The following is a 15,194-nucleotide window of genomic DNA, read 5'->3' as shown; positions in this document are numbered from 1 at the left end:
ACCTAAAATACTTTTTATTCCATAAATATATTTAGGGAATATGTATGTCCCTAAAATACTTTTTATTCACTTATTTGAGAAACAGATACACACACACACACACAGAGCTTCTATCCACTGGTCCATTCCTCAAACGCCTGCAATGGCCAAGGGGGTAAACAGCGGCAAAAGGCAGGAGCCTGAACACCATGCAGGTCTCCCACACGGGTGGCAGTAACAGAACCCCTGGAGCCACCGCCACCGCCTCCCAGGCTATGGCCCAGGAGGAAGTTAGAATCAGGAAGTACAGACAGGGATCAAACCCAGGTAACTCCTATGTGGACATGAGTGTCCCAACCAAGAGCCTAACCACTAGGCTAAATTCCTGTCCCTCCAAAAACTTTCTGACAGTCTTAAACGTCTGTGCACAGGTATGACTTTTCTGGGCGCAGACTGTTGGCTTTTATTAAACACTCACGGTTCATGACCCCCAAGAAGATGAAGGAACTATAAAATCTCTCTTCAGCTTTATACTCTTGCAGGAAACGTAGCAACTCGAGTTCATAAAGAACAACTTGAAAAAACCCACATTTCCTGATTAAGAGCTAAGTGTTATTGGAGTGTGATGAGTAAGACATACTAAAAGTAATCAAAGCCTAATAAATGAGACTGTCTACCATTGCTACTCACGGCTTGCTCTACTGGACAAAGCCAGTCTCAGAAGCAGCCAGCACCTGACTTGTGCAGGATGTCTGAATAAATACTTAAGAGTTACAGACTTACAAGAAAACAATGAAAAAGCTCAATCCATAGTTATATATAAAGTATTTATTTTTATGCACATATTTACCTACAAAATTTACAGAAAATAAAACACAGCAGAATATATAGAATACCCTCTTAAGACTTCTTAGGAGCAGAGGGTTTATTGCTGCAATTCAAAGAATAAAATTTTATACACGAGAAAGCCAACATGAACACATATAGGTTAGATGGCAGCCTTGTTAAAAAGTTTTTGTCCTATTATTGAATTTTCAGCTTTACATTAAATGAAATTTAAAAGATTGCTCATGAAATAATTTAAACCTTTTCAAAATCTTCTAATAAACAGGTAAAAGGCACCTCCAGTACTTTAAAATATTTACAGCAATCCCAATAGTTTAATTTTAAGGGCTATTATAGTACACGTGGCTATTATGCATACACAGTATGTCATTAACACTCTCTAAACAGTGAGAATTGTAGACTCCAGTTTGTGGCACCACCCCCATGTCATCCTGGTGAGGGAGCAGGACAATCAGTCACACCTGGGCAACACTAGGGTCACAGCATAAAACCCAACTATCGAGAACAGTGATGATCAAATTCTCAGACAACACATAATTGGTAACTAAACCTGTATATTCAGAAGCCTTTGGGATGGCCTTAAAATTAAAAAATATAAAGTACATTTAGCATTTCAAAGAAAACAATGAACTAAAAAATATAACCACAATAGTTGCAGGATTCAATATCTGGTTTAACAAAATTTGCTTCTTGCAACGTCTATAATTTCTTCGGACATAATGGAGATGCGTTTCCCTCAGCCTAAGCTGAATCTGATGTTTTTCCTGCAGTTGGGTCGAAAGAGAAGTGTAAGAATGGAAGGCACACATAATAGCCGGCTTGAAAGAGCTGTGGGTGGCAAGCAGATGTTCCTGAAATACTGGTGCAGGAGAACACAGTCCACACAGCAGTCTCCTCTTTGTTGAACATTGGCATTGATTTGCTATTTACAGTAGTTTGCAAAAATACATTATAAAAACTGAATGAGGTTCTGGTTCTAAGCTTAACTTAGTAACACACATACATACTTCATCTGCAAAAACCTTCGCAGGGTCTGAAGTACTAAAGTGACACTAACACTGAAACACAGGTGATCCAAGGTACCGAGCACTGACAGCGCGCGTCACCAGCATCCTCCAGAGACTCTGGGCACATATTGCACACTTCTCGCCAGTCGCTGCTGTGGCCTTCACACAGCCAACCGTACAGGAGTCCTTTATGGCTTGTTGCTGCATCACTTGGTTGAAGAAAGGCTGTTTTAAGTCCCATAACAACGAGTGCAGATTGTCATTGAACATGAGGCCTAGGTTTCAAAATTAGCTTTCCTGTCTGTAAAAAGGAGGGAAAAATGTCAATACACAATTCTATTACAAACACAGCCGCTGATTTGTAAGATTTAAAGGGTATTTGCGGGGAATCAGAATACTTCATACTCAGTCAAGGTTAAACAGCTATGCTCCCAAGGTTTCCTTTGTGTGGCCCATTCTTCTGATTTATTACCTGAAAACACACACGTGCCTTTATTTGAATTCCCTGTCCACTGGCTACCTAGAAATCCGACAATGCACCAAATAAAACAAAATCCCACCCTATACAGCTCTATCCCTTACCAAACAGGCTTTACAACACAGAAATACACATGTAGATGCACCTGATCAAGCATTTCTCCTGTCCAACATACAAAAGCTTTAATTTCCGCAAGTTAACAAGTAAACCGACGGTTAGAGCAATGGACACTCACACACAGCAAGTATATTTAGTACATATTGGTATAACTTTGTGTAAACATGAGTCATAGTTATACAGAATAACAGTATGTGCATAGCCCACAATCCAAACAATTGCACTTATAGGAATTTATCAGAAGGAAACTAGGTAGAAATGTTATTAATGCATTTATTCAGTGCCTACTATAAGCCAGATCCTGTGTGAATGCCAGGGATCCAGTAGACAAAGTCCCTTGTATTTGTTGTGGTATCCATAAGTGGCGGCTTGTAAGTCCCACTGTTGGGTCAAAGAAGCAAATCTGAAACACTCTTTAACAGCTTCTTTTTGTGAAAGGTCAATGAGAACACACAACAAATTACAAAACACAGTGATTCTGTTTGGTGAGATTCCAGGAGGTTTTAATTAATGTTTTTCTCCTCGGGTCAAAAGTACTGCTGGTATTCTAGTTACCATTCCATCCTAACTTTCATTTAAACTTTGGACATTTAACTTTCAGTAATTCCCAGATATATTCATTTTTCCGGTTTCATTAAGGTACAATTTCTATACCAGATGCTCAAGACTTGTGTGAGTTTTGGCAAACATGCACTCGTGAGCCATCACCCTGATCAAGCTATACAGCAATTCACTCCCAGAATTCCTCCATGCTCCAGTCAACAGGACCCCCACTCTCTGACCACCTATAACCACCTATTCTAGATTGGCTTTGTCTTTGATCTTTAAATAAACAGAATCATCAGTGCTGTCTTCTTTTACACCTGCTTCATTCAATGTGTCTGAATTTCATCACATTACTGCATGTTTCACTAATATAAACCCTTTTATAGACAGAAAGATTTACTTTTTTGTTTGAAAGACAATGTTAGAGAGGAGGAGACAGAGAGAAAGAAGAGAGAGAATCTTCCATCTGCTGGTTCACTCCCCAGATGGCCACAAAGGCCAGGCCAAAGCCAGGAGCCAGGAGCTTCTTCCAGGTCTCTCATGTGGGAGCAGGGGTCCAAGGACTTGGGCCATCTGCTGCTGCTTTTCCCAGGCCATTAGCAGGGAGTTGGATAGGAAGTGTAGTAGCTGGGATAGAAACGCGCCCAGTGGGATGCCGGGATTGCAGGAAGCAGCTTTAACTGGTCTGCCAGAATGCCAGCCCCTGTACCTTTTTATAACTGATAGCAGTATTGTATCATAAGAATAAATCACTATTTGCTTATCCATGGTTTAATTTATTTTAAATCTTTCTGAGGCCAGCATTGCAGTGTAGTGGTCTAAACCATTGCCTGTGAAGCATGTATCCCATATGGGTGCTGGTTCGAGTCCCAGCTGCTCCACTTCCGATTTCAGCTCCCTGCTAATGCGCCTGGGAAAAGCAGCGAAACATGGGCCAGGTGCCTGGACCCCTGCACCCACGTGGGAGACCTGGAAGAAGTTCCAGGCTCCTGCTTTCAGTCTGGCCCACCTGGGCTACTGTGGCCACTTGGAGAATGAAGCAGCAGATGGAAGACTTCTCTTTCTTTCACCCTCTCTGTGACTCTTACTTTCAAATAAATAAATCTTCTCAAAGTTAAAAACAAATCTTTCTAGTTACACTAATAAAACATAATACAATGACATCATAAAAAACTCAGGATACAGATCCTTTCCACCCACCTCAAACTACAGAATAAATTAGTTTTAACGTAAATTATTCTAGATAATTATCTGTGCATTTACATTCAGATATGTAACAATAAAAATCTGATGTCTAATATGCTGAAATATTTGCAGATTATCAATTGGGATTTATTCAAATAGTCCGACAGCAGAGAACTGTGGGCAGGGGTCAAAATGAACCAAGAATGGCCAGGAGCTGGGCAGGCTCAGCCCAGTGGGTAAGCCTCCACTTGTGGTAGCCATTTTTCTGATCATCATAGTGCCTCGATTCTAGTCCTGGCTCTTCCCCTGACTCCAGCTTCCCGCTAATGCAGACTCTGCGAGGCAGCAGGGGGTGGCTCAAAATAGTTGGGTTCTTGACAGCCGTACGGGAGACCTGGATTGAGTTCTGGGTTCCTGGCTTCAGCCTGGCCCATCCCTAGTCCCCGGCTGTCACAAACATTTGGGGCATGAACCAGCAGGTGAGGGCTCTGTCTCTTGTCTCTCTGCCTCTCAGCAACAACAAAAATTTAAAAGTCTTGGCCAAACGTCTGTAAATTTACACGCAGTGACTTCTGGGTTTCTAAATTATGGTTGCACCTCAGTCTGTTTTACCACTCTCCTGCTGAGAAACTTGACTTTCCATTTTCTTACTACTGCAACCTTACACTTGCCCCCTTCTAGGCCTGTGTGGTGGTCTCCTCCCAATCCCCCTTAAAAGGGCAGAAGCAGAATGGTTACGTCACAAGGCAGCAGTGGGTAGAGCCACTGTCTGTGATGCTGGCATCCCACAAGAGCACCAGTTCGTGTCCCAGCTGTTCGACTTCTAATCCAGCTCCCTGCTAATGGCCTAGAAAAAGCAGCAGCAGATGGCCCAAGTGTTTGGGCCCTGCCACCCACATGGGAGATCTGGATGAAGTTCCTGGCTCCCGGCTTCAGCCTGGCCCAGCCCTGGTTATTGCAGCCGTCTAGGGAACGAACCAACAGATAGAAGATCTCTCTCCCTCTGACTCTTCCTCTCTCTGTAACTCTTTTAAATAAACAAATGAATCTTAAAAAAAAAACAAAAAACAAAAAACAAAAAAACGGCCGGCGCCGCGGCTCACTAGGCTAGTCCTCCGCCTTGCGGCGCCGGCACACCGGGTTCTAGTCCCGGTCGGGGCGCCGGATTCTGTCCCGGTTGCCCCTCTTCCAGGCCAGCTCTTTGCTGTGGCCAGGGAGTGCAGTGGAGGATGGCCCAGGTGCTTGGGCCCTGCACCCCATGGGAGACCAGGAAAAGCACCTGGCTCCTTCCTGGCTCCTGCCATCGGATCAGCGCGGTGCACCAGCCGCAGCGCGCCGGCCGCAGTGCGCCAGCCGCGGCGGCCATTGGAGGGTGAACCAACGGCAAAGGAAGACCTTTCTCTCTGTCTCTCTCTCTCACTATCCACTCTGTCAAAAAAAAAAAAAAAAAAACAAACAAACCCCCCCCCCCCCACACACAACTGAAAACTGTTCTCAAAATGGCCGTACCAACTTGTATCTCCTACAGCGGTTTATGGGTGTACCCATTTAACAATCCTGGAGTTACCAAAGCATTTACTTTTGCCAATCCAAAAGGTAAAGCAAATGGAAACTCAGTGCTTTACTTTGCATTTCCCTGATTACGGGTGAGGTCATCCAGTCTTTCTATGTTTATTTTAATTACTGTGGTAAACTGTACTTTCCCCCCAACTTTTCTTCTTTTTTTTTTTTTTTTTTTTTTTTTTTTTTTTTTTTTTTGACAGGCAGAGTGGACAGTGAGAGAGAGACAGAGAGAGAAAGGTCTTCCTTTTGCCGTTGGTTCACCCTCCAATGGCCGCCGCTGCAGCCGGCGCACCGCGCTGATCCTGGCAGGAGCCAGGAGCCAGGTGCTTTTCCTGGTCTCCCATGGGGTGCAGGGCCCAAGCACCTGGGCCATCCTCCACTGCACTCCCTGGCCATAGCAGAGAGCTGGCCTGGAAGAGGGGCAACCGGGACAGAATCCGGCGCCCCAACCGGGACTAGAACCCGGTGTGCCGGCGCCACAAGGTGGAGGATTAGCCTATTGAGCCACGGCGCCGGCTCTCCCCCCAACTTTTCTGTAGGTGGTTTGTGTTTTTCTTATTTTTAACAGGCCTTTAAATAGTCTGGATACCAGCTTCTACGATATAGCTTACAAATTCTTTCTTCTAATCATTGCTTAATTTCTTGCCTTTTGCTATGCATACGTTTTAAATTTTTGTATAATCAAATGTATCCAACTTTTTCCAATATGGCATTGCTTTATGTTGTAAATGGGTTTAATTCTATCCCAAGACTATTTATATTTCCTTCTAGTGCTTTCACAGTGGGATGTGTATATTACAGTTTATTTTATATGCAGTCTTTGAAAGGCAAAGTACCAGAGCCAAAGAGAGACTGAGACTGATCGATCTTCCACCCACTGGTTCACTCCCCAAATGGGCACAATAGCTGGGGCTGGAACAGGCTGAAGCCAGCAGCCAAGAACGTCTGGCTCTCTCGTGTGGTGGCAGGAACCCCGAAGCTGCTGCTTCCCAGGTGCAGTCGTTAACAGGAAGCTGGGTCAGGAGTGGAAAACTGCCATGCCGACAGAGGATGCAGGCACGCCAGCTGGCAGTGCAGCCCCCTGTGCCACCATACCTGCCCCATCGTTTTTTTTTTTTAATTGATGAGAGGCAGAGATCTAACTTTTCTCCAAATGAAAAGCCAATCGCCCCAACACCAGCAAGGAGCGTCTTCCTCTCGCTGACATGAATACCACCCTCAGCCTCTAATGTAGAAAAGTTTACGTGTCTGGTCTACATTCTCGACCACTGACCCGGACCTCTTCCTGCTCTAATCCTACATTTTAATTTCCTATAATGAATAGGTACGACTTGTTTAATGGTTTTCAAGGTTAAAAGTAAGAATACTTTTATAAATAAAATAGAAGGTACTAATCAAACTTGTGAGACACTTAGAACACACTGGTAGATAATCTACTTTTGAAAACACGGGTCATATGTCCAGTCCAAAAGTTAATCCATGCTTCCATTTACAAATAGCACACACAGAACAACATTAGACAGACAGCAGCTTATAAAACCAACATCCACTGAGCCAGTTCTGGCCAAAACCAATCATCATTCTTTTACTGACTCTAGGATGGCTCCAATCATATAATGCAGCATGAGTTCCTGTCACCAAGAAAGATTAAATTGTCAATTCTGCAGATTAGTGAAAAACCATGGATTGTTAGACACAGCTCGATTGCAGAGATGTTAAAATATACAAAAATTATCTTAGAATCCATGTTATGAAGTACAGTCCCACTACTGTTTCCACAGACTAAACATTATTCACATCTACTTTTGTAATGCCAAATATTTGGTCCTTTCACGCAGGTCTACAATTTTCTAATAAAAAAAATACTTACATCATCACAAGACATGTTGTACTCTGCTAATACCGTTCGACATCGAGCAGCTATACTGAATGAATGTGGTCAAAGAAAACTTCTCATTTCAAGGGTCAGCTTCTAACGATTATAGAGACGGTGCTCTAATTTCATTCAAAGAATAAAACCCAATCTGTGGGAAAGGATACATTGATGGTGCAACTACTCTCTTATGTATGCCAGCAAAGAATAAGCCTATTAAAGTGATACAGCTGATGGTGAAGAACGGATGATTCCATAATGATGTGAAGAAGGACACCTGTAAGAGACAAGGCCGAAACATAAGAAGTGTTAAATATCCACGAATACCGGCTTCTCCCTTTCCACTTGTACATAAACAGGCGCAGTCTGATCTGCACCTCCTGCCACACTTCTGAACATACCCTACCTCCTTAACAACCCTCCCCTCCACCTGGCCAACTCCTGCTATCCCTCCAAGACCCGGCTCCAGCGTCACCTTCCCTCTCTGCAGAAGCCAAAAATGAGTTTCGTTTTGAAATTACTGAGATTCAGATAGTCACAGGACATTCCAATTAGCTGGCACTAGAATTCAAAAAAAAAAAAAAAAAGCTGATTTCTGGTCTGGGTACAAACCAATCTGATAGATTACAGCAGAAAACAGGGCATGACCCAATTTTAACAGCATGTGGATAGACAAGGTCAGGACACACAACTGCAGTAAGAGTGGGCACCACGATCAGATGCCAAGGAATAGAAGTGTTGCTGAAGAAACAGAGAAACAAGCACTTAGAGCCTCTGTGAACAGATATCTGACAGATCAGTGACAGACAGGAGCGCGGAATCCAGCTAAGGACAGTCAAGGATGCCTCGTGTTTCAAGACAGAACAGCACCAAGTAGATGATCCAGCATGGTCCTGGTTAGGTTTCCCCAAAGAAATCAGAGGCTGGAAGAGGTTCCTAAGATCCCAAAGAAAGGTGACTATTCCAGAGGACTGTATCTTCTTAAAATCTCCGAGGAGAGCTTAGCTTCCACAAACCTGTTACACTCTGTGTGGCCTGCACCGTGCTGGCTGGTGCAGTGCTTCCCGTCTTGATTTTAATGAGGTCAGTCACTAGCATCGGACTAACCAGGCCCTCGGCTCTGTCACACACCTTCTGCCCTCCATGTCCTCTGGCTGGCCACTGGCTTCTGGGTTTGCAGCCCCTGTTCCAGACACAACTGCTACTTAAAACTCTTGTCAGGTGTGGGGTTATTAAGTAATGAAATGTAAGGAGCCGACCCTTAGGCTAATAGTTATATTCTCACCTAATTTAGAAAATTATATTAACTACATAGTTTTGGGCCTATTTCAAATTACATTTAATTCTGTGTTTTATTAAGACCTCAACTAGCTGAAATCAGCTTATATTTTTCCCAATTAGAACAGGCTCATTTCCCAAGACAGACCTTTTTCAATCTTCTTGCCAGTCTCCTTCCACTCTTCCCTGAAGATGAGAGAAGTGCAGCCTGAAGATCAGGGTTTTACAAAGGAACACACAGGAGAGTTTCCTGTCTGCCGTCAAAATCCCTCTATTAACAGGAACCTCCACCAGCACCCTCCCCTGCCTCCTGTCCTCTTCTGTCCCCACCTCAGGGGATGGCAGGGAGACTACATCCAGGTAAACCTGCGGCTGGCGGAAATGCCATCTACACAGCAGGGAACACCTTCCTGCTAGGTTTTCCTTCTGTTTAACCTAAAAAGTTACAAAGTAGTCTACTTAATTACAGTTGTGGGGGGGGGAGGATTAAGACTTGTGAAAATTATAATATTGTAACTATCTAAATAAAACTTCGCTGTGGAGAAAACACCCTGGGAAACTGGAGACTACCGCTTCTCTAACAACAACAAAAAGGCCTGAGTCTGCGGCTGGTGCTGTGGTTAAGCCACTGCCGGTCCCATTCAGGTGCCAGTTTGAGGCCCAGCTGCTCCACTTCCAATCCAGCTCCCTGCTAATGCATCTGGAAAAGCAGTGGAAGATGGCCCAAGTCCTTGGGTCCCTGCACCCACGTCAGAGACCCAGATGAATCTCCTGGCTTAGGTCCTAGCCCTGGCTGTTTTGGGAAGTGAACCAGCAGATGGAAGAGCTGTCTTTCCCCCTCTGTAACTCTGCCTGTCAAATAAATCTTAAGGAAACATACACAAAAGCCTGAGTCAGCAGAAATGGGTAGGAATGTGAGACAGTCCATCAGCTTTGGTGGAGGGATGCCTCCAGAAACCCAAGTGTGTTCCTGCATTTGCCAGGGGGGTTTTCTCACACAGTGCCTGCTGGGAGCCCTCTCAGTGTTCCCACTAAACTTCAGGAGGAAATTTTCTTAGAGCTAAAGGCCAAGAAGGAAAAGCTCTGCTAATGCAAGGAACTTTACAAGTCCTCGTAGACGAGAAACATCACAGAATTAACTGTGACGTCACTGACTGGAAACTCCAGAATGAATTTCTAACTCAATTCTTGCGATTATGCTTGACCACATGGCCCATATATCAGTGACCTCGTTCCCTTCCTGGTTTTAACCTCCCAGTCCATTCTGTTTTTTATCCAGTCCTTTTTACTACCCTTGTGTTTTGCTATTTTATCATACATGCTTCCTGTAAAGTTAGATCAAGTGTTTAATGGAATGAAAAAAAGGGTATTAACAGAGATGCCTCACAGAAAAAGTTGTTTTATCAGTTTTAAAAGATGACTGAATAAAGCATAACACAGAGAATGTTCACACTGAAATAAGCAAAAATGGGATACACAAAAAGATGTAAAACCTGCACACACATCCTGAAACAGAGAAGTAAGTGGAGGCTTCCGTATTTCTTAGGCCTTTTCCCTTGTAAAGATACTAATCCACAACATCCAGCCAGCTTCCCTCCAGCAAGTTAACAGGAGGCAGAGTTTAACCTCATGCCCGCCATCGCTAGTGGCAGTGATACGCAGCACGTGAATACCACAGTTAACAAGCTACTGTTTTTTCTACCGTCTCATTTAATCTAGTAGAAGGATTTTAAAAAATGTTCTACCTTTTGTGTCTCAGGATCTATTAACCAGTTCCAGGCACCAGTAGCTGTACAGACAGATACCACGATCAGAAGCACTAGTGAAAAGTAAATATGAAATCAGTAAGGAAATACACCTGCAGATTTGATTCCACCACCACCAATTCCTGCTCAGTGGCAGAGGACACAGCACCACATTCCACGGAACGCACGCCGCCTGGACTCAGGAAGTGCGGGGTCTGACCTTAAGGAGTTCTCTTCAACACTGTGAGCCCACAGACCCAGGATTCTTCTCCCTCGTGACTTAGAACAAGACTAATAAAATGAAAAGAACCCAGATGATAGAATTTCAGTAGAAGATTCTACACTTTGTTACTTTTACTATGCTTTGTGCTAATTTTGCAGATCATGTAAACTCAAATTAAAAAAAAAAACCTCCCATTTTCTAATGTAAACAAACCAAACAAAGACTCCTTTTTGAATGCACTGAAACTTCTGACTAAAGGATTTTGCTTTGCAGAAAAACTGCCTGCTGTTGATTAAACAAAGGTCAGTGTTAGAAAGTGTGGAGTCAGCGTGGGACACACCAGTCAGTATCAGATTTTCTTTAAGGGATCTTATTAAAGGAACCCAGAGCAGGAATGACTTCTAGCACAACTTAGAAAAGAGCTCTTTCTCTCCACTATGCTACAGTTAGAGTTCTACAGGGATCTTACATAAAACTTAAGAAAAAAAGGTCTTACTAAAAAGTGAGAGGGGGTTGGGCACCAAGACCTGGTTAGTATCTGGGGGTGACCACGGCTGACTGGCCTGAGGATGCATGCATTTCTCAAACATGGAGATCAAGTTTCAAAGAGCAACAGAAGTACAGCAAAATGTTAACTCCTAAAATTCCTAGTCATGCATTTTTATGAGAGGTAAATCACATTCAAAATTTCCTCCTAGGTATTCAATAAGAGGATCAAAACCCTCAATTATGTTCTGTGCTGCACCAACTTAAACTCAATTTCTTATACTTCTGTATTTCCGGAAAGAAATATACTATATTTATAGGTATACTATAAGCACAGGCTTTTTTTGTTTTTTTAATAAAGCAAAACCATAATAATTACATTAGGAAGGAACGCATGTATATGCTCTTATTTTACCAGTACACCAACCAAACCAATGTCATTTATGTGTCACTGATGACGCCATGAATCAGGCAGTATCAGATGTATTTTTATATGGTATTTATTTCATAGAAAACACTGTTTTTGAAATTTGTCTCATTTTCCAAAGATTTAAAATTGGACTAAATTGAGCAAGCGTCATCTGTATTTTAGGATTAGAAAGCAAAAAAATGGTTTTGGGGGCAATTCCCAGGTAAACCACAGAATCTGAAAAACACATTTCTTGTGAAATCTAACCAATCAGAATTCTCACAGCCTGACTAAAACTTAGCCGATGTAATAAGAAACGCTGACACGGAAGTCCTAACTCTGACGGTGCTATTTCGGTCCTTCAGGCTGACTTACAGTTGGAAACGAAGCCCGTCTCCCGTGAGAGCTGCTGCTCTCTCGGCAGTCAGGGGGTTAAGACTGGTCCCACATCAGCAAGGCATTTTTTTTTTTTTAACATTTTTATTTATCTGAAAGAGTTGCAGAGAGGCAGAGAGAGAAGCAGAGAAAGAGATAGATCTTCCATCCACTGGTTCATTCCCCAAATGGCCACAACAGCCGGAGCTGAGCTGATCCGAAGCCAGGATCCAGGAGCTTCTTCTGGGTCTCCCACGTGGGTGCAGGGGCCCAAGGACTTGGGTCATCTTCTACTGCTTTCCCAGGCCATAGCAGAGAGAGCTGGATTGGAAGTGGAACAGCTGGGACTCGAACTAGCGCCCATATGGGATGCCGACACCTCAGGTGGTAGTTTTACCAGCTACGCCCCAGCAAGGCATTTTTTAATGACTTTATCAGTGTGCCCCCATTTCCTATACTGTATTATTCCAAGGGGGCAGTAACTCCAACCACATCTGCAGCCTCCTGGCATGTATGCACAGCCAGTAACAATGGAAGTTCTGTTTCTATGCTGGACTTCACCGCAGCACCATTGAGCTCAGTTAAAAATTAACTAAGGTAGGGCTGGCACTCCGGCATCCCATATGGGTGCCGGTTCAAGACACGGCTGCTCCACTTCCAATCCAGCTCTCTCTGCTATGGCCTGGGAAAGCAGTGGAAGATGGCCCAAGTCCTTGGGCCCCTGAACCCACGTTGGAGACCCGTAAGAAGCTCCTGGCTCATGATCAACGAAGCTCCGGCCGTTGTGGCCAATTGGGGAGTGAACCAGCAGATGGAAGACACCTCTCTCTCTCTCTCTCTCTCTCTCTCTCTCCCTGCCTCTCCTTCTCTCTCTGTGTAACTCTGACTTTCAAATAAACAAATAAATCTTAAAAAAAGAATTAACAAACGGTAACTTCTTAAACTTTTCAAGTATGCATTAATTAATGTGGTTTTTCTTGATAAAACTTTATTTCAGGGGCCAAGATCGTGGTTTAGTAGGTTAAGCTGCCACCTACAATGCCGGCAGCCCATATGGGTGCTGCTCCACTTCTAATTCAGCTCCCTGCTAATGCGCCTGGGAAAGCAGTAGAAGATGGCCCAAGTGCTTGGACCCCTGCACCTGTGTGGGAGACCTGGAAGAAGCTCCTGGCTACTGACCGGACTGCCCCACCCATTGTGGTCATTTGGGGAGTGAACCAGTGGATGGAAGCTCTCTCTCTGTCTCTCCCCATTTCTAACCCTTTCAAATAAACAAATAAATCTTTTTAAAAAACTTATTTCAGTAGTCTGCAGGCAACCTGTACAACCAGCACACGACTGAAATTCTTGTTTTGCATGTTTTTATCAAAGTGGTAATATTTTAAAAAAAAATCCACATATTTTAGGGAAAAAATTAAAACTCAAACCCAACAAAATAGAATGTTCACGGGGTGACCAGTTACGATCTCTTTTCCTAAAAACATTTACCACGCACTGTTTACAACGTTAAATAAATGCACAGGCTGTCTCAACAAAAAGGCGCGTACGGCTTAGCAAGGCTAGGGTCTGTTCACCAGGTCTTACATCAGAGCAAACGGCTCCTACCTAGGGATAAAGGTATCACAACCGCCAGCTTAGTCTGTCTCTAGAAACACTCGACAACTTACTTCTCCATCGTCCCGTGGCCGGCTGCAAACAATGGATGTACTCAGTAAGTCGCCTCTCGAACGCCTTGAGGTCTAGGTAAAAAGATTTCATGTTTCCATTAGTCGCGGGACTTGAGACCCTCACTGCTTTAGGTCTCAGACCCCAGCCCGCATCGGCCACGGCGCGGTTTATTCGTCCACGAAGAAAGCTACCTGGCTCGCTTTTAGAAGCTTCATGAAACATAAGCGTTTGCTTACGTGGGACACTAGCAGCGATCCCGACCGGGCCCCAGAGCCAGCATTTAGGGGGCTGCCCACAAAAGGATGGAGATGAGGTCACGTTTTCATTCTGCTGGAGCAGGTACAAGCGAGTGCCGGTCTCCCAGGTCTCCTGGACTGCAGGTAGCTGGGGCCCGCTTCCAGCCCTTCCGTGTAACGCACGGCCACGCTCGGTCTCCGAGGCTTCTGGGCGCTGAGAGCGGGCGGGCGGCAGCCGCTGCCCTGGCCCTCGGGGTGGGTTACAGGTGATCTCCCCTGAGCCGTCGGAATGGCCACGTCTCGCTCCAAGCCAGGGGCGCCCAAAGGTGCTGCCTCTCTGAATGGCAGACGGAGCGGGGAGGGGGCTACCGTTCCCGCAGGGGTGTTTTCTGGACTTTAAAACACCGAGCCCACCAGCTACCGGACGCCACGGTTGGGAACCAAGGCTACCCAAGTCGCGGCAGGTCAGAGAGAGATGAAGACAAAATGGAAAAGGGCTCCACACTGTGCGATGTGCTCACGGACACAGGCAGGCAGAAGCCGGCGAGCAGCTCCGCGCCCCGAGCTGGGGGGACGGAGGACGCACAGGAGCCGGGGATGGAGGACGCACAGGAGCCGTCCCCGGCGCACGGCCTCACCTGGCCGCCCCTGCAGGGCCCTGCGCCCCCCGAGCGCCCCGCTGCCTTCTCCCCATCCTCCCCGGCCTCCTCTCCCCCTGGCGGGGTCCCGGCCACTGCAGCCCCTCCGGAACGCCGCCGGCTTCTGGGAGGAGACCCGGGACGGCTCCGCGCGGCCCACCCTACCTTCCGCCTGCTCCAGCGAGTTCATGTCGAGGAGCAGCTCGGGTCACCGCCTCGGCCCCGTCCGCATCGCAGCTCCGCTGCCCCTACCCGGCCCGCAGCACCAACTCCCACCCCTAACCGCTTCCCTCTGCCCCTCCCCGTCGCACCGCCCCTTACCTAGACCCGCTCTGCTCATTGGGCACGCCTGCCAGACACTCCAACTAAGACGGGTTTCTATTGGCTAACGTCCGCTCTAGCCGTAGGGAGCCCTGCGCTGGACGGTTCGCCGGAGGGGCCAAGAGCCACCGGTGGCCGAGCTGGTGTGACGCTGGCGCCGCCTGCTGCCCCGGGGAGGAACCGCAGCCTGCCCGAGCCCGCCGTCGTCTGTTCTGTTTGGT

The 15,194-nt window shown here is 45.7% G+C and overlaps 1 protein-coding gene across 1 annotated transcript; it reads right to left on the bottom strand.

The window, feature by feature from the left end:
* Positions 1 to 792: 792 nt before the first annotated feature.
* On the bottom strand, positions 793 to 14,946 carry CNEP1R1 (CTD nuclear envelope phosphatase 1 regulatory subunit 1). The gene is made up of 6 exons (XM_002721341.6): positions 14,818 to 14,946; positions 13,778 to 13,849; positions 10,618 to 10,691; positions 7,762 to 7,871; positions 7,592 to 7,646; positions 793 to 2,133 (listed from the first exon to the last, which is right to left on the bottom strand). The coding sequence occupies exons 1-6, from the start codon at positions 14,840 to 14,842 to the stop codon at positions 2,092 to 2,094; spliced, it is 378 nt and encodes a 125-aa protein (XP_002721387.1). The 5' UTR covers positions 14,843 to 14,946; the 3' UTR covers positions 793 to 2,091.
* Between the last annotated feature and the right edge of the window lie 248 nt (positions 14,947 to 15,194).

This window comes from Oryctolagus cuniculus, chromosome 18, assembly GCF_051225735.1.
Source record: "Oryctolagus cuniculus isolate XC-2025 breed Fujian yellow rabbit chromosome 18, ASM5122573v1, whole genome shotgun sequence".
Lineage (NCBI taxonomy): Eukaryota > Metazoa > Chordata > Mammalia > Lagomorpha > Leporidae > Oryctolagus > Oryctolagus cuniculus.
Note: the sequence above shows the minus strand (reverse complement) of the source record. Positions and strands in the feature narration are given on the sequence as shown.

Excerpts from the sequence above, each read along its gene's own strand:
- CNEP1R1 (XM_002721341.6), bottom strand. The coding sequence starts at position 14,842 with ATGAACTCGCTGGAGCAGGCGGAAG. Across the intron at positions 10,692-13,777 it reads GGCCACGGGACGATGGAGAA|TGCTTCTGATCGTGGTATCT; the intron begins GTAAGTTGTCGA and ends ACTTTTCACTAG. Across the intron at positions 7,872-10,617 it reads TAGATCCTGAGACACAAAAG|GTGTCCTTCTTCACATCATT; the intron begins GTAGAACATTTT and ends TGTCTCTTACAG.